At 31.6% G+C, this 21,032-nt stretch overlaps 1 protein-coding gene and 1 pseudogene across 1 annotated transcript; one reads left to right on the top strand and one right to left on the bottom strand.

The window, feature by feature from the left end:
* Positions 2,915 to 4,459, bottom strand: LOC104757497 (annotated as a pseudogene).
* On the top strand, positions 6,109 to 9,213 carry LOC104757496. Its single transcript, XM_010480244.2, has 4 exons — positions 6,109 to 6,634; positions 7,871 to 7,945; positions 8,022 to 8,159; positions 8,697 to 9,213. Exons 1-4 carry the CDS (start codon positions 6,419 to 6,421, stop codon positions 9,006 to 9,008), a joined length of 741 nt encoding a protein of 246 aa, XP_010478546.1. The 5' UTR covers positions 6,109 to 6,418; the 3' UTR covers positions 9,009 to 9,213.

The following is a 21,032-nucleotide window of genomic DNA, read 5'->3' as shown; positions in this document are numbered from 1 at the left end:
TGATTAAACTCGATTGGAAAATAATTGAGAAGAATTATGTTTCTGATTTGCAAGTTTCTCTTTGATTACAGATTTAAGAGGCAATGGCAGATGCATGCTATCATGATCATAGTTGGAACTTGGAAGCTATTTTCAATCAATTCTCTATGTTGAAAAGGATACCATCTACAGTGTACATATAACTATAAAGTTTACAAGGTTTACATGTAGGAGTTATATTTTCAAAATTTACTTTGTCTAAGTTTATTTAGTATTAATTCAAATCTATTCTGATTAGTTTTCAAATGAGAAGTTACGAGGATTAAATTACTAACCTCTTATTTCTATGGAATGGCAGGTGCTTGCATATGCTTCTCTTGCCTAGATCCATATTGCTTAGCTTTTTGTCTAACTTATTAACATGACAAAAAAGAAACTGATTTTGTCTTTCTTTCCAATGTAAGAGAGTATATTTGACGGCAAAAAAAAGTATATTAGAAAGGTCATTCAAATTATCTATTATCAGAATAGTTTTAACAAAATCGAGCATCACTTTAATATTATGCCTAAAACCCATAATCGGATTTGCAAGAAAAAGTTTATATTAAATTTTAATCATTTACTAGACTTGGTATTCTAGATCAATAATCGTAGAAAATAAGAGTTGTGATGGTGACAATGATATTCTGCGAAAACAATAAAAATCAAGATGTTGAAGTCACTGAGTCATTCAGTTTCTCATAGTTATAGTTTGAGAACAATTTACAGAAAACTTTTTCTTTTCTTTTTTTTTTTGTTGGACAAACAATTTACAGAAAACTAAACAATTAAAAACACACTTCGATTCAAAACTTTAATAACATACACAAAACAAGAGAATAATAAAATTGTAAGAACCTGATCAACGTTGATGACTGATGAGCCTTGCTTTGACTGATAGAGGAAGGATGAAGAACCGCATGCGTCTTCACCAATTGCTTTCAGAGAAACTTTCTCTTTCTAATTTTTGGTTCTCGAAATTGACGGAAAAAAAAGTAAAGTTCTTGACAGAATTTTTTTCCTTGGGCCGTTTAAAACCCAACAGTAATTTCAGTAATATAAATTACTGAAATGTTTAGAAGAATTGTTCTTAAGAAAAAAAACTCTAAATATGCTCCAAACTCATTTTTATATTACCTATTTGGCACAAAATTAATTCAAAGCATGCATACTTACATCACTAATTAAGGTTGGACAACTAAAATTCAAAATAAAATTTTGGGAGAAAGAAAACAGGACGAGATTTATTTAATTTTCCAGTGAACCCGCAGCTTTTCAGGTTACTTGTGAGCTTACAATGATAAACCAAATAAGTAAATATAATCTATAAATTTTCAGGTATATATTATCTAATCTATAGTATTAAAATCTTATAATAATTTGTAATAGATATGAAATAATTTGTACCAAATGCCCAACTGATATATGTTCGGGTTATAAATGTTATACCAAATCTTTTAGTTATGTTTTAATCTGTTGGAATAAAATATAATATTTTAAATCAGTAAATTATTATTTAAACTATAGTTATGAATGAGAAAACATGATATATATGGGATGAGACGAATCTGAGATCTCGAAATAGACATACCACCTTTCTCTTTTTTTTTTGTCTTTACTTATAACAAAAACGAATTTAATTATTCTGTTTGTATAAACTGAACTAAAAACAAATCTATTACTAAACAGGTACAAGTTTGGACTATGAATGTTGATTCCTAAAAAATATGTTTACAAGTATTACCTCACATGTATATAATATAATGCATATAGGATAGTAAACTTAGTTTTTGAAATCAATTTTGCACGTACGTGCGGGTCTGAATCTAGAAGACTTACAACAACCATTAGCTTTGCCAAACGTAATTGTACTATGTATGAAGGACTAAAAAAACTTTATGTTAAAATTGATCCGAAAATTTATCCCCGGAAGCTATTTTACAACTATGCATACTATTTTTTTTATTTTACAACTATGCATAATATTTGTAATACAATATTTTTACAAAAAAACTCTCAACAAACCCACAAAACAAATTTGTAATTAACAAAAACATAACAAATTCTTTTAGAAATAAAAAAAAAACTTATGAAAATATCCCTGCACGTATGTGCGGGTCCGTATCTAGTTTATAATAAACTTGAACCATTGTCTAAAATTTTATACCCGATGTGGAACATAATACATACACTTTTTTGATTGAGTAATATACATCTGTTTTAAAAAATTCATTGCAACATATGCAAAATAACTTGTATTTTTATTATATATTTTATGTAATAAAATAATATTTAAAAGAAATAAAATCATATAAGGATGAAAGGAGAGAAAAAAAATTGGAAAATTGTAATTGGATATATTAAGGAATGATTTTAGGAAATTTTGTTAAATATAATAATATTAGTTTCTAATTTTCTTAACAAACGATAAATGTCAATGACATAGGATTGTAAATAGTATAGAACTTCAAGCTTTCTTTTACAAAATGTACTTGCAAAATGTATATAAAAAAATTAATTGAGAGATACATGGATAAATAAAATAATGTTAAACCGAGTTTATTCTTAACGAGCTGACTTTTTAGTCTTTAAAAGCAATGACACATTTGGTAATAATATAGTGAAATTGTAGACATTTTCAAAATGTACTCCACTTTTAATAATATTAACATTATATAAACATTTACACTCTCTTCTTCTTCACACGCACACTCTCCAAATTTAAGGTCCAAAGCTCCCAATCAAAACCTCATTAAATTTATGGTAGTGATAAACCATTTTGGTGATTCGGCAGTAGAACGGAAGAGTAGTAGTATGTGTATAGATAATATATGGATTTTAACAACAGTCAATGATATGCAATTGTTCCTAACTTACAACCTTAAACATTGTGATATGGTCATAGAAAGAATACAATAATTTTGGAGTTTAATTTAGATATACTACAATGCAACAGACATCGTCTATTAATGTACCTTTAAAACATACTACTGATTAAGCGGTTTGATCTTATGTCCCATGTGTGACAAGTTTAGCTAAGCTTAGCCAGCAGAATGATAGAACTTTAAAAAGAAAACGAAAAACAAACTAAATAAAACAGCAGATGAAATCGCTAAGCCAACGGAGCGATAGAGCAGGTTAGCTGATGATAATCCATACTTGTTCTGCTCTTTGTTCTTCACAGATTGAGAAGACTTGGAGAGGTCAGGTGATGTATGCCGACGTTGTCGTGGTTTAGGCATCTCGGGAACTATATTTCGCCCTAGTTCTAAAGGGCTTGGCATGAGTGGCATTGCATCGTTGAGACTAAGATCCTCTACATAGTCTACAAAGGGGTATAGGCCGCAATCACAATTAGCTCCTCCAACACCTTGCATTTCAACAATTTGGAGAGTGTTCCTTTCGGGATTGAAGTAGATAACATAAAATGGATAAGATGCATAATCCGTCGACAAAACAATCTCACCTGAAGCAGTCACCCAAACAACGGATCGATCGCGACTAAACTTAACAACTCGACTCGCAGGCCTCAAAGTATAGGCATGTTTAGACCATTCCTGTTTCTCAACATCCTCAAGAACACACATACTCAACTCAACACAACTATAAGCATACTCCAACTTAATCACACCTAATTTCCCCTTATAGCTTACCAAATGATTATAATACCGTTGTGCGGCTATGAACTTGAATTTCTCAGACCTAACATCAAAGCAAACTATCACATTAGACCTTCCTCCATCATCATCATCAACTTGAGCTGAGTAATACAAAACACCATCGATGCAAATCCTTTCCCAAAAAGGCTCATGAGTAAAAGGACATTTGATCTTCCTCCACCTCAATTCCCCAGTTCCCAGTGTTAAGATATAATGATCTGTATCATTATAAGCTATATAGAAACAGGTAGACATGAACAATACCTTGAATTCCTTATTAACCGGATCAAACCCTAGATAGCTATACGATTCACCTCTGAGTTCAGGTAAGATCACATACTGTCCTGTGAGAGGGTTACATATCACATGCTGTAGATCTTCATCTTCCCTTGGGATACACATCTTATGGAAATAGATCAAACCAGAGGCATAGCTGCAGTCGTATCCGCTTGTTCCTTTAGAGAACTTGATATGAAAATCAGCGGCGGATACTACAAGAGACGACTTCTTACATGGATTCTGAGGCTGAGGAGCTGAGTAAAAGCTCACTCACCGTCTTGTAGTTGTTTAACCGCAAGTAAGAGTTGTGGACGAGCTTTGGACCTGGTTAGAAACAAGTCGGTGAAATCCTGACGCCGGAGGATGGTTCTCCATAGCTTCGACACGCAGCGACACCTCGCTGCTGATTTTGCTGGCAATCTCGAGACTATCTCGACGATGAGATCAGTCGGAATCGAGTTCTCCATTTTTGCTCCGTCGTGTTTTGTTGATCGGAATCGGACGGCGAGAGTATGTGAAATATCTCCTTCGACCTAAGTAGATGATGTTAAAGGGCCTTTGGTGGATTTGAAATTGAACCTATTGAAGCCCAATAAGTATATGGGCTTTTAAACATCAAAATCTGTATATTATCTCAAAAATTATAAATTAGTTTCGATTTACAATTCTATTTGTTATATTATTTCAGGTGTTTTCTCGACAACGGATTTTGAATTTTATTAGAACAAACTAGTTTGTTACGTGACACCACCAATAGTATATCGATGTTAAGTTTTCTAAAAACAAAGAACAAATAAGTTATAATATTAGAATTAATTTGAAATTTCATTTTCCTTTTTAAAAAAAAAATATTTAAATCATCTATGCTAGACCAACTTGGAATCGCATGTAAAATGAAATTTCAAAATGTAACTTCGATCCTATTCTTGTGAGTTGTGATGCATGCTCAACGGTTAGTCTTCCACAATCTCAGAAACCATGCACAACTAATTCTAATAACCAAAATTATATACGAACTAAGGAACACATTTTTATAGAGCAGATTTAACTAGTCAAGATACAAAGAGAACAAAGAATATGAGAAAGCTTTATACGAAACCGAGGTGAGGAGAAAAGAGAAGAGTACTCAAAAGTTTTAAACAAAAGAAAAGAGTAGCACTCTTGCCAAGGCCAACGTCCCTGGCTCTGCCATCCATACACACTCTCTCTTGTGTGTGTTTTGTTCGTTCTTGTTTATTAAATTAATAAACATATCATATATACTAACCAGACTAATGTTTTTGGCATATATCTAAATTATAGTATTTATAATAGTACATTATACCTTATTATTTATTAATTTAGAAAATTTATCAAAAAAACAATAACTCAACTGGTATAGAACTCACGACAAAGCCTAAAAGTTACTGATTTAAGTAGCTTTTGAAATGAAATCAAATAAAATTTGTTTTGGTTTTAGGTTTGAGGAGATGTACTAGTCACAATCGTTTTATTTTAATGTTAAGATCCATAATCATATATTCTTAACGTCGTGTGATTCACTCCATATCTTTACACCTCCATAAGATTTACAAATATCTTTTAAAGGTGAATTCTAGCTAGTAAAATCTTTAACCAGATAAAAATTACCTTTTCTTTTGTTGCTACTTGCTAGTGTGGAACGACGGTAAAAACATGACTCATATATCATATCCTAAAAAGGTAATTTAGCCTTAGAGATCCGTCCAAACAAACTAATCTTCTCGGACACTTGTCCTTCACAAAATTATAAGTATATATCCTAATAAATGCACACAACAACAACAACAAGAAGAAAATAAAGAGATATACATTGTATACACACCAGTAATATACTCTACTAGTAATATTGTTTCAAGTAAAGTTTCAAAAGGAAACAAGATAAAACCCCTCCGGAGGATCTCCTCGAATCTTTTTGTTCCATGTAAAGGTAATCAAAAACTTAAGAATGTTGAGTTGTGTTATTGTCCCATGGAAAAATCAAGATTTAAACTTCAATATAATGTATGATGACACTTTTTGTCACACAAAAATTTTGATATTTCGCCAATGGAGAGAAGATTTGATCTTTTTGGGAACAATTCGTTTTCTCAATAAAGACTCTCTCTCTCTCTCTCTCTCTCTCTCTCTCTCTCTCTCTCTCTCCCACCCAACCAACACTTTCTCTTTCTATACGTAGCGACAATAATTCTGGAACCTCCTCTACATTACAAAACAAATAAGCAATATACATATATATATACACACACGTATACATATAGCATTAGATATTATATAAACATTTACACTCTCTTCTTCTTTACACACACACACACACTCTCCAAATTTAAGGTCCAAAGCTCCCAATCAAAATCTCAATCTTTCTTAGGGTTCTTGTTTCTTCATCAATAGGGTTATATATTGAAATTGAGTGAAAATTTTCGAACTCTTTTTAATTAACATAAATGGTTAGAGAAGGTGAGGAGGAAGAAGAAGAGATGATGATGATGGTGGCAACGAAACCTGCATGGCTTGAAGGACTACTGGCTGAAACATTCTTCTCGAGCTGTGGAATCCACGAAACTCGCCGTAAAAGCGAGAAGAACGTCTTCTGCTTACTCTGTTGTCTCAGTGTTTGTCCTCACTGTCTCCCTTCCCATCGCTCTCATCCTCTTCTTCAGGTACTAAACTCACTTCCAACAAAAATTTTCACTAATTTTCTCAAATTTTAATTGAAATTTTCTCGTTGATCTAATGACAAATTTGAGAAAATTTCGATGACCCTTGATTCGATCTCGAGACAATTTCAATACCCATGTTTTTTTTTTTTTTTTGTGATTATTGATTTTGTTTGTTTTTAATTTGATGAAAACTTGTACTTACTTACACTTATCACACCTACGCAAACTAGAATCACTGCGTACGTAACTACGTACGTATGTTTTATACTGTTACTCCGATTAAAAAAACAATCATGAAAAAATATGTTTGGATTGTAGTAAGACAGTTTACTTGGTAACTTGCACCCATCTTATATTACTCACAACCACGTTAGCAAATTTAAGCCTAAATTTTCCAAAACCCTTGTTTTTGTGGATTTTTTTTTTTTTTTTGGTTATTTTCCCAGAAATTTTCTCAATTCCATAGAAAAAATGAATTGATGGGTTTTGTTTTTACTCTGGCCTCGGATTTGAGTTTAATTGGAATTCACATGCACATAGTAGTAATCTTTGTAATTGAAAATTATAGAGCTTTTGGAAATTGTACTATAAAAACTTTTTATTTTATTTTAATGGACCTTTCATTATCATAAACTTTTTCTTCTCCCCAAAAATATGTTTCTTTTAATAATAATGTTCATCTTCTTAAAAGACCCTTTAAGCCATCTACTAAGATTTGGTTTGAGTTGTACTCTAATTAAAGTCTAAACATATGATCAGTTCTCTAATTTATGTTGTAAATTGTAGATGTTTGAAAGCATGTATACATATTTTATGTATGTGATGATAGTAATTGGACTTGAATTGTCTATTGTGTGGATTTGGTTTGTTTCTATATATAGTATGTATCTTTTCACATCTTTTATTTATTCTTTCTTCTTTTCAATTTGCTTGGTTCCTTTAAAATTTATTGTCTTCTCTGCTCAACTTCTCTTGAGCTGTTGCTTTCAAAGAACATCAAAGCTTTGACCAAATTCCTTTTCCTTCACTTCCCTTTACTTCTTTCCCACAGGTTTTTGTTTTTATCAATTTCAAATTTTTAATCATTATCCACTATTCCCCAAAAACATTATTGGTGCAAGTAAATCCATCCTTGGTTTGATTTTATTTTTGGGAGAGAAATTTTTTTGCAGTAACTATGATGTTTACCCTAATTTACATTCTATCAATTAAGCCCTTTCGTTTATGAATTGGCAGGTGAGACGATACGTATACCATGACGTCGTACGGCTGAGTGATCTTGAGAAGCTCATAGATTGTTCATATGTTCAGGTGAATACTATATTTTTTTTTTCAGGGCTTTGATGTAAGTTTAATTTGTTGTACTGATTGACAATTTGTACGTCAGCCATATACAATTAATGGAGCCAAAGTGATATTCATAAACCAAAGACCACAATCAAGAGCTAAGGTGTCTTCAAATGTTTGCTTCACTTGTGATAGAATCCTTCAAGAACCATTCCACTTTTGTTCACTGTCCTGCAAGGTAAATAATATATTACATATTCATTCTTTTAGTTGAATAAGAAGATAAATTAAACCTTTTAATTTGAATTTATTTTCTTACTAGCGCAATAAAAACATGTAAATTTAGTTAAGTTGTTGGCATAGTTGACTCATGAATATCAAAAGTGAGACCCAATAATTCTTGAGATTCTCTTGTTTATTGTTTTTATTCTAGTAAAAATTAGAAATAATAATAGAATAGAATGATTGCTTCAACTTTTAACCATATGAAATACTAGTAAAGTTTATTTTTTAATAAATCATTACTCTCAAGTTGAAATAACAAAACTTTGGGAAACAGCTGTTTTTTTTCTTTCTCCATGCTTTATAATCATGCTAAAAAAATTCTTGGATTATGTGTTCATTTGTTTAATATTCTTAAACACATGTGCAAGTACAAAGTGGGCACTTTCCTAGGTTATGAACTATCATGTCCAATATTAGTCATATGTATTGTTATTATTATAGTAGGACACAATTATGTTACCTAACAATGATTAAAAAATTTTGAATGCAGGTGGATTACTTATCATATCAAGGAGATGATTTATCAAGCATTCTCTATAGAATTGATGAATCGGATTTCACGTTCGAGGGTTTGAGAATGGACGGACATGATCAGCTCGAAGAGATGTCGACGATGGAGGATTCAGAGGATATGATGGTCATTTCCGATCAATCGGAGCAAGGTAACAACAGTAGTAGTAAGAGAGAGAAGAAGAAGAAGAACAAGAACAATAAGCAAGAGAGCCATTACTTGCGTGGGATGGTTCTTTCATCACTTGGTAATAGAAGGAAAGGTGCTCCTCATAGGGCTCCTTTTTCATAAATATAAAAAAACTATAGGCAAAAATAATTTTGAAAAATAAGCATTCTATATATAATATGTATCGTGTTTCTTCTGTTAGGTACATGTTGTAACGGGTACGATAATTAGTACTCTTTTATCATGAAAATGTGTTTACTTTTATGGGTTTTTTTTAATTTCTTTTGTGGGTCGAAATCACTTTTTTCTGTAACTTTTATTTTTTTGATGAATTATTGGTCTCTTCTTGAATAATAAAAAAAGGTGTATGTGATTTTAGTTACTACTTTATAAAAGAATAAGTGAGTAATAAAACAAATAATGAAGAGGACTCGTAGTTTGGGTAATTTTCATTGGGAGAGGCAAGAGACGACAACAGGTTTTCACGGGGACAGCTGAAAAGTATCATCAGCTGCGTCATCAATTACACCAACACCGTTTTTTTTCTGCTTTACCAATTCATTGGTTGCTCGGATATCCCTTTTTATTTATTTTATTATTGTTATCAATTTACTCAGGATGTATCTTACAAAATTGAATTCCCGCACAAATTCGAGTTCGTGTAATTTTATTCTATATATTGCTTGATGTTTCTTAGAATTGGATAGTTATATAAATATCAATAATATCATTAGTCAAGACTCAAGAGTTATTTTTAAAAACTAATTTAACATAACATATGCTACATGCCTACATCATTAAAACTTCGGACACATGTCGAAAGTACCAAGTAAAAACACACAATTTTTGCTTTTGTGTTTATTGTCTTAACATCACATGTGTTCGAATTATACGTATAAGAACTAAACTATAAGCAATACATGAGTAATACATAACAAAAAAAAAGACGACAGGCGACTTAGATTAATAAATAATACCAATAATTATTAAATTACATAACAAAAAAAGGAGGAACTAAGATTTTAATTTTAAATACCAACAATTAGTGCACCGATTATGAGATTGGAAAGTCTCTGTGTATCGACGTTTACGTTATGCTTCGTGGTTAGCATTAGGCGTACGATATGGAATCAAGCACGGAAGCGTTACCATACGCTCTGTGCCTTGCCATTAACTAGAGCGTAACTACTAAGTACTAACTAGCTAGTACTATGCTTTTATGTTTTGTTTTTATAATTAGCTTGTTATAGTACACTATAGAATTGCTTGAAAAAAAAACAGTACTATAGTATTGAGGAAATAAAGGGTAAATTTATGACTTCGGAATTACTACAACAATTCAACGTTGATTTAGTAGGATGCAATCAATAAAGTATTAAGTAATTAATTAGTACTATCTCCTTTTTGATAAAAGGGAAGTACACAACATTATTTTGGTAGACTTTATAATTTTAATAAATGGTTATAAATGGTTACAAATAGGTTATACATAAGTTATAAATTAATCCAAATATTAATTGGTTACAAGTTGATAGTTCATATATTAATGGTAACAAATAAAACCTTAATCGTAACCGAAAATCTTAAACGGGATATTCCAAATCTGACCTAACATCCTTCCAAGCTTTTACTATAAATCAATGTCTTTAAAACTGGACCGGAAGGTGAACCGGAAGTCTTTCGGGCCACTGGATCAACAAGTCGGACAAATTGAATTACGGGTCAATTAGTTTATTAGTTTGATTACATTTTATGAATATAACATCTACTTTTCTATAAATATATGAATAAAACATACATACTTAAGTACTAAACAACTAAAATTAAACTTTTAAATGATTAGATAAAATAACTAACTGATTCTTTTATAAATAACAACATTTATTTATAATTTGGTTTAAGTTTAAAGTGTGACCAAAATAAAATATTTTAATTTGAGACCGACAACCCGATCCGATCCGCCAGTTCAACCACCGGTTCACGGGATTTTAGTGGATTTTTATGGTTTTTTGCGGGTTTTATTTGTTAGGTTTTTAGAGGTTACCCGGACCGAAATACCTATCGGGTTGTGGTTGGATCGAACCGACCGGACGGTCCGGTCTTGGTTAAAAAACATTGATATAAATCATTCAGATCTCCATTCACCAAAATACATCTCTCATATTCATACAAAAAATAATTATAATAATCGTTTCTTAGTTTACAATGCTAAACATCTTATAAGTTATATTTTATTTTGAAATTATAATATAAATAAAAGAAACTTTAACCCATGCTATAGCACGGATCCAAATCTAGTATAACTAATTAATTAGTAGTGATTTTATATTACGTCATTAACAAAATCGGATGCATAGGCAAATTTGATAACGCAAAGTAACGCTAACTAGAACTTGGAACCTAAACGTGGGGTTTCAACAATTAGGGTCTTTTATTTTATGGAATTTTTTTTAAAGTTTGTCACAGTAGGTCATGTGTAGTGACTACACATATTAAAGAAATATAAAAGAAAGAAATAAAACATTGGTTTTTTAACTATTGCTCTTTAGTTTTCACAATCCAATTAGTGTGGTTCTGAAAAACGCTTAATTATAAATTTATAATGATCTATTCAATTAAAATGTAGGAACTCTATGTTTGTTTTATACTACTTTATAGTTTATAGTTTTATACTATGCAATTGCATCTTAGGATCCTTTCATCGGGAATTAAAACCCACCTCATGGTCGGGGAATTTTGTTAAGTGTTTCTTATGAATAAAATGAACTATTACGGGTTATAAAAACATTTGAAAGGACAATTATGAAAGCAAATTAAATCGTTTTTAAAAAGACGATGTCAGGATCTTTCTTACACCATAAAACTCCAAACCGGTCATTAAAAATTACCGACGAAATACAAATTCATAAAATATGATTATTAGTATATTGTATTCAGTTGTCAGTCGAAACTTTAACGTTACACTTAACCATCAGAATTTCATGTTGATGACTTGATTCTTTTTTTTTTTTTGAACAAAAAGATGACTTGATTCTAATTGATGATATTTAGACAGATGAACATGAATCCGTATATATTTAACAACACCAATTATGGTTTTAACCAAATATCTGAAGGAATATAATTTAAGAAAATGTCACTCACGTGTGCGTATAAGATTTACTGAAAATATTAAGGAATAAATATATAAATAAATTTATTAATAAAAAAAATCAACACATCTATCTAATTTTTTTTAATTTATTAGAAATAAAAGGGGAATATATTTTCAGAGATTGATGAGGATATAAAGCACATGGTCGGTCCAGTACTTCTTTGTATTAGGTTTCCATATTTGTAACAATCTATGCAACAGTTGTAGCATAAGGCCATTGGCGTACATACAGTAGGTGGCAATACGGGCTTTTGACACGTGTATTTCTCTGCCAAGAATGCCTTCATGTTCTTTTCTCTTCTCCCCCACATGCAAATGCAATGGCTTTGGTCTGAATATTTTGTTTGTTCTTACGATAATAATAAAATTAGAATCCCTAACTTAGTAAGGCTAAAATAGCTAAATGTATCAGTAATTGATATCTTTTTTGGTTATTGGAAGCAAACACAATTTTATTAGTATCTTATATACTGATCCTTTTGTTTTATCGATGATTAATTTCTAGTAAAAAAATTATATAAGAAAATATTATAATTGGTTATCAATAATTTTTAATTTAATAATATCATGACTAGTTTAAGTATAGTTTTAACTTACTATATTAATTAAATTCGGGATATATAGAAAACATGAAACAAAATAAACAATTAATAAAAGAAAGGAGGAAATATTTTAGGAATACAAATAGATAGATGGTATATCTGATTTTTTTTCACCATTTTTTGGTGAGGATCTATATGATTTTTTTTTCTTTTACAAAATAATAGAGAAAAGGGAAGAAATATGGATCTTTTTATTTGTTTATCGGAAAAAGAGGCATAAGGCGGAGAGATGGGTTCCCATTCACCAATTCAGACTTTCTCAAGAACCATGCCAATTGCCACCTGACTCCTGACGTTCGTTTTTTTTTCTTTTCTTTTTTTGATAAAAAAAAACTAGAACAATTTCATAATATAATATAATATGATCTCATTAAGTATTTAGGATGCACACGAAAAACAATAGCAATAAACTATAGTAAGTAAAACTTTATTATCAGTATTTTAATTTTCACTGCAAAATTCATATTATTATTTTTTAATTTACTTTTATCCTATAAATGATTAAAAACAAAATTTGCAACACATATAAAAATACATTAGAGTAATACAGTATGATTTCATACGATTAAAAACAAAATTTGCAACACATATAAAAATACATTAGAGTAATACAGTATGATTTCATACACTAATGCATCACTATGTAATATATATATATATATATATATATTTAGATGTAAATATGATAATGGATATGTATCACCTGGACAGCCTGTGCTTCAAGGCACAAGAGGTTCGAGGTAGTCGGACAGATAGGAAACAATAGGACGTGTGTGTGTCACATATACAGCCTTAAGTTGCAGAAGTCCACTAAGATCTCTTTCTCTATCGTCGGAAAAAAATTTCTATATAATATTATTTATATACTCTCCCTCCCCCTCATATATATGTATACATAATACGTTCTATACAATATTGAATGTACTGAGCACAAACATAAAGTAAAAATTATCATTAGTGCGACATTGACGTCACGCTGTACGTGGAACAAATAAAACTTATAACAAATTTGTACACTTCATTATTTTTTTGCGTATACTACATTTTCAGAGCGATCACCTTCTCCCCCATATCTACCCAATATCATCGTTGTGGTAACTAGATGATATTTATCTAGCAATCTTGTAATCACTATAACTTAAAATGATAATTTAGTACTTAGCCTTCCCTTTGCCTATCTAAAAAATTATTATAGTTTGTAAAGAAAACTGACGCAACGTCAGTTAGTTATTTAATCTTTACACAGAAGTAGGTTATAAACCTAATTAGCCCCGTAAGTATTTTGCAAATATACTTGAGAGAAGAAACTATAATTTCTACCTTGTAGTCTTTTTTAGTTAAGTTTGGCCCAAAATTTAGCCATTTAGTGTTTTGATATATAATACCTAAATTTATGTTTTACTTGAAGTTACACAGAAAGATTTAAGATACGCACGTACGCTTTGACTTTTGAACATATACGTATTAGATGAAGAATAGTGCATATTGTCTCATATATGTGTACCGTGTTAAATTTTGAGGATTTAAAGAAAGGCGATAGCTTGGAAATTTTTGTTTCTGTGAGAGAGTCCTTTGTGCTCGAGGGAGTATTAGAAATTAATTAATATCAAGGTATGTCTTAAGTTGGAGTCGATACTCGATACGATTAAATGAGTTTGTAAAACTTGCATAAAATATTCGTAGTTAAGTGTTTAGAGGTTTGGAGTAAATAAATCTTCTTGAATTACTTGGTCTCTATGTTCTCCATTTTCACTCCAAATTTTGAATAATAGTGAATGTTTGAAAATTTTGGAACAATTCTATAAGTTGTATGATTATATCAATGAAGTACATTTGACTTGTTGGGAACTTCTATTGAAATAATTTCACTACTATTTGACCCCAAAAAAAAAAATCTCAATACTAAGCATCTTCATGCTTGGAATAAAGTGTTACTATTTGACATAACCATTATGAACCATAAGTTGCTTTAGAGGGTTTAGAGGTTTGGGAATCAAACAAGATTTGCTTTTGTTATCCATTCATTACTGATTTTAAAACAACAATATATATATATATATATATATATAGGTTAAGTTCGAACTCCCCATCTCTTCAGTATAAGTGGCTTCTAATAATATAGCCACACAATTAAGCCTCAAACCAAGTTTCCTACAACTCATAAGTCTCGTATGATGTGAATGATGATAAAACCTCAAAATAAATGCCTAAATGGGTCACTGGTGATAGATAAAACTAATTAAACAAGTCTTATAAATTTCCTATAGTAATGTATTAAATTATTAATCAACCGCCAGGCACACACATGGCTCATACCGGCTACACAAAAAAGAGAGATATGACGACGGTTGATTATTCATTTTATATGCAAATTGATTATTCATTTTATATTTTGTTGATAACTTGATATCATACAAAGTTGCAAAGAGTTTTATTTCAGATGTAATAAACTTTCTTATATCTTTATAAAATGCTTCATTAAAATGTTAATAACAAGAGATTACAACTTAAATACTATCACAAAATTAAGTTTTAATAGTAACCCAAAATAGTAATTAAACTAAACAACATAACCGGTTTATACATTCTGATATTCTCCCTCAAGATGGAGAGTATAAATGATACTCCCTCCGTTTCAAAATATAGGATGTTTTAAGCAAAGCACGCAGATTAAGAAGTTTTTACTTTTAACAAGTTCAACCAATCAGAAACAGTACTGCATAATATAAAATACTAAACTAATCTAAAAGTTACATTGAAATTTGAAAGCATCCTATATTATGAAACAACAAACTTCTCTAAAACATCTTATATTTTGAAACGGAAGGAGTATAATCTCATCTTGGACAATAGATAGGTGAATTTCCGTTCATAAAGAGGTCTAGTGAGCAGGTCAGTCAACTAATGTTAAGTACTAATTTTAAGTGCTTTTAGTTTCTCCAGTCAGCATCAGCAATTGCACGAAGATTAAGAGTGGAGTCGGCCGGATATAATAAATTCTGACCTGGATTATTCTTCAAGTAACCAAGTATACATTGAACAGTATCTAAATGAGGCTTTCTTAGAGCCTTAACATATTGACTCAGCTTGTTAACTGCAAAACATAGATCTGGTCTTGTAACTGTCAAATAAACCATTTTGCCAATTAACCTCCTATAATAAGATGGATCAGGAAGCAATTCTCTTGTTTCTTCACTCAACTTCAGATTCAGCTCCAAAGATGTTGGAAAAGGTTTGCAACTAAGAATCAAGATATTCCAAATTCTTCAAGTAACTCCAGAGCATATTTATGCTGAGAGATAGAAATGTCTTATTTGGAGCGAGTAATCTCTAATCCAAAAAAATAACGCATCTGACCTAAGTCTTTGAGCTTGAATTCCTTAACAAGAAAGGTTTTGACAGCCAATACCGTTAAATCTATGTTACTCACTAACAATATATCATTCACATAGACAAGGAGAGCAGGAAAACCTTCTGAATCAGATTTCACAAACAACATAGGGTCAAATGGTGATTGGGTGAAACCATGTTGAAGGACAACACCGGAAAATTTGAGAAACCATTGGCGAGAAGCCTGTTTAAGATCATACAAAGAATTAACAAGTCGTCAAACATGTCTCTCTGATAGAGACTCCCCCTGTTTTGGAGTGTATCCCTGAGGCAAAGTCATATAGATTTCTTCCTCTAGATCACCATGAAGAAAGACATTTGTAACATCCATCTGATTAATGCTATAATTATGAATATCTGCTAAAGCCAAGATTAATAAATTAACTTGACAATAGTAAGCTTAGTCACATGACTAAAAGTATCAAGATAGTCAACTCCTTCTTGTTGTGTATAACTCTTGGCAACTAACCTAGCTTTATAGCGTTTAATGGAGCCATCACATTTATATTTGATTTTATATTCCCATTTACAACCAATGACATGTTTGCCATCAGGTAAAGAACATATCACCCAAGTTGATGTACTCACAAGAGCATCCAATTTCATGTTCATCGTAGCAAGCCAATGTTGCAACATCACTGCATTTTTAAAGGTATTAGGTTTTTTTTAGCAATAATGGCAAAACAGAACAGACGATACTCATGAGAGAGTTTATCGTATGACAAAGAAGCGGAGAGAGGATGAACAATACCATGAAAATATGAAGAAGAAGAATGCTTTGTTGTAACATTAGAGCAATGGTACTATGAAAGATAGCTAGGAGCATGTGTCTCTCTACGTGGCCTGAGTGTTATCCATGTCATCTCGAGTTTGATCAGCTATAGGATTCGAAGTGTTTAATAGAGTAGAGGGTTGTGATTGTGTGTGCACTAGAACAGTTGATGACTCAAAGACAAGACTAACTTCAAGCATGTAACAGAGAAATCATCATATATGTAAGAATTATGTTTATTTTCAGTATTAAAGTGCATCACATCATCAAAGAAAGTAAGACCTGGTGAAACCGAATTAGTAATAAAAGGAAAGATAGTTTCATGAAACACAACCTTACGAGTAATAGAACAAACATTTGATTCAAGATCTAAAACTTTGTGTCCTTTAAAACCAGGTTCATAACCAAGAAATGCACAAGCTCTAACTCTTTCAGTAAACTTATGCCTATCATGTGAATGTGTAGAAGCATAACATAAACAACCAAACACTCTTAGAAAAGAAAAATTAGGAAGTTCCTTATTTAGTATGTCAAATGAAGTTTTATCAGTTACTCCCTCCAATCTGAAATAAATGACGTTCTGGAAAAATTCTCTTAGATTAAGAAAGTGTACAATTTGACTATTTTGACCTCATGATTAAAACTAATTTATAATTTTATTTTTGTTTCTCTTTTATTCAATAAATTAATTTCAGCTTTTCTCCAATTATCTCCTTTTTCTCCGATCACCTCCGTCACGAACTCAACTCCTCCGAGTTTTTTTTAAAAACAAACTTTTCCGATCAATTTCTTTCGCCCTCATCATGGAGAAACAAAGCTTCCTCTTTTCCTATCGCAAAATCAAAATTCCGTTGCGGATTCCGACCACCGATACACATTCTCTGACGGTTATCTCTTGAGATACCGTTTGCAACCTTCACATGCATCTCAGCAGCTTCACATACACTCAAATTTTTGATTTTGCAATTTGGCCTTTTAGTATTCTTCCCAATTTCAATTAACAACTTTAACTAAATGAAATACTCCAATTCAATAGAGTATACACGTTTTTGACTACGATGATGAAAATAGAAGTGGAGAGAAAAAAAAAATTCATGGGGAAAGAAAAAGAATAGAAGTAGAAGAAGAAATCTAATGGGATTCAAATTCAAATATTTTCACGTTTCTTTATATTTGGAGTAACATGGAATTTGGTTGATCATCTTCCATGGCCAACTTCGATATAAACTTTACACCTTCAGAAAATACAAACCATTTATTCGATTTGAATACCATTCCAGCGAATAGTGATGATCATGATTTTGAATATGGAGGTTTAAGAAATAACGGTGAATATGCTCATGCGGGTGAGGAAACAATGGAAGAAGATGTAGAACCAGTTGTAAGGATTATAGCATCATCTGAAAGTACCATCGTAATCAATCTCAATGTCAATCGAACAGGAGGATCAATTTCTGATTTTGGAGCTACATGCCGATGAATTGTATGAAGAAATTGAAGATTATATCGGAGACCAAGGTAAATTGAATCTTTTTTTTTTGTTCTATGTACTGTTATTGATGTCAATATGTGTTCTCCATTTTGGAACAGGAGCAAACGAAAATGAAGAAACTTAAGATCACTTTGTTGGAGAACAAGGTTAGTCTTCTTGTTAACTTGAATAGCTCGTGATTGTGATTTAAAACTAGTCTGTAGCGTTGCACGTACACTTTCGATTACAATTGTTGATCTATGTTTCTACAATTTGGAGCAGGACATAATGACAACTTGGTTGAAGACCAAGGTAAGTGCTCTCGTAAACTTTTTTATATATACTGATTTTGCATTGTGATTTGATGATGCATCTGCTAATTTGTAAATCAATAACCGCTTAGAGCAGGATCTAACGCAAATGGTAATACCACAACTGGAAAAAAAAAAGAACTTTACTAATGGGCAAAGGTGGGCAGTCTATAACGCTTTACTTAAAAGGAGTGTGAGAGAAAATCTGAGTAAACATACCACACAAGAGGTCTCAGATTTACTTTCAGTGCATATTCGGATGGTTCAAAGGATATGGAAACGAGCTAAAGATACTCTTGTTGGTGAATCTGTTGATGTGTCTCAAAGAAGGACAAAAAAATGTGGACGTAAGAAAATTCCACTAGACATACAACAAATCATCAATACACCTCTACATTGACGAACGACTTTGAAGACGTCGGCTGAAGCCCCTGGAATTAGTTATTCAGCACTATACAGACGTGTGAAAGAAGGTCTCATGTGACGTAATTCAAACGCATTAAAATCACATCTTAGAGAAAAAAATAAGGTAGCAAGGTTACACTTTTTCCTTAAAATGTTGGATCCTCAGAGTTTGAGTCATGAACAATAATTTATTGATATGTACAACATTGTACATATTGATAAAAAGTGGTTCTATATGACCAAAAGAACTGAGAATTACTATCTACTTCGTGAAGAAGATGATCCCACACGGACATGCCAAAGTAAGAACTTCATTGGAAAATTTATGGTTTTAGTTGCAATGGCTTGTCCGAGATTCGATATTGATGGAAACAAAACTTTCTCGGGAAAGATTGGGGTTTGGCCTTTTGTTACAATTCAACCTGCAAGAAGACAGTAAAAATAGAGAAGCTGGGACAATGGAAATAAAACCAATTACATTAGTTAAGAGAGATAATGTGAGAAGAATGTTGATAGAAGAATTTCTTCCCAATATTCATGAGAAATGGCCTCATGAGGATGTAGATAAAGTTATCTACATTCAACAAGATAATGCAAGAACGCATGTGGATCAAGCGGTATAGAATTCAAAGCAGCGGCTTCACATAATGGTTTTGATATTCGATTGATGTGTCAACCGCCAAACTCTCCAGACTTGAATGTTCTTGATCTTGGATTTTTAGTGCTATCCAAGCATTACAACATAAGGTATGTCCAAAGAATGTTTAAGAGCTTATTCACGCTGTGAAAACGCCTTATGAAGATTATCCAGCGAGAAGGATAAACCAAATTTTCTTAACTCTGCAACTTTGCATGCAAGAAACAATGAGAATTGGAGGATATAATAGTTATAAAATCCCACACATGAGGAAAGAAGCGTTGGAGCGAGATGGTCAACTTCCTAAGAAAATAAAATTTAATTCTAATATAGTAGAAAATAAGAGAAATCAGCTTAAAAAGTAAGGTTTGCTTTCGCTACAGGTTTATACTCTAGTTTGTAATTCCTTAACTAGATGAATACATAGGTTCTCTTAAAGTCTCTATGTATTCGCTATAGGTTTATACTCTAGTTTTTGTCTCATTGATATGGTGTCAACATTTTTTTGGATGTTACTTGTTTCATGAGACAAATTCATAGCCTCAAGCTGAATGCATAGATTTTCTTTAAGTCTCTAGATGTTTGCCGCAAGTTTATATTCTACAAATGCTATCTAGTTTACAAGTTTGTCTAAACCTGGAACAGGAATTGAAAATTAAATTTTGTAGGTACTTGCAGATCTTAAAGATACGTGTAGACATATGCAAAGTATGGTTTTATTGCAGCCATGTCATTGATGCTCTATATTCTCCAAGGAGATGGCTTGGATATCGATCATATCTAGATTGAATGGGTCATATTTTACATGTATTAAGGTCAGATTATATTGCTTTAATTTTTCTGTTTTTTGTTGCTTGTTTATGTATGGAGATGTGAACCTTTGATATTTAGAAACTGGAATTTTTTTTATTAATTGGAGAACAAACCATAGAAAAAATTATTGGTGATTATATGAAGAAGAGACCACTAGTAGAAAATTCAACAGCAAAATCTAAAAACCTTTTGGACAATAAATTTTAAGCATCATCAATATCAGGTCTTGAATCTCTTTTTCAGGATGAAGTTCTCCTTCCCCATAGAAGTGTTTGTTGAGATCAAATTCATGCACCACTTTTGGCTTGACATCAGTTTTCTCCTTCCTCAAATGAAAGTCTTCTTCTTCCTCAGGGACTTTGTTGAGATTAAAGGTTGTTGGGATTTAAGCGGAAGAGGTTGAGAAGAAGAGAATTGTCGACAAGAAGAATAAGAGAAAAGTTATATTCCATAAGTATATCTTACAAAGGTTTACAAAAGTCTATTTATACTAAACGAAACTAGGGCTACACCCTTTACAGCCGATCGCATAAGAGATAAGGAAAGAGAATTAGTTCTTCCCAAGAGTGAAAGCGACCCCTCCTTGTTTCCT

This window comes from Camelina sativa, chromosome 17 (assembly GCF_000633955.1).
Source record: "Camelina sativa cultivar DH55 chromosome 17, Cs, whole genome shotgun sequence".
Classification (NCBI taxonomy): Eukaryota; Viridiplantae; Streptophyta; class Magnoliopsida; order Brassicales; family Brassicaceae; genus Camelina; species Camelina sativa.
This window is presented reverse-complemented; position numbering and strand designations above follow the sequence as displayed.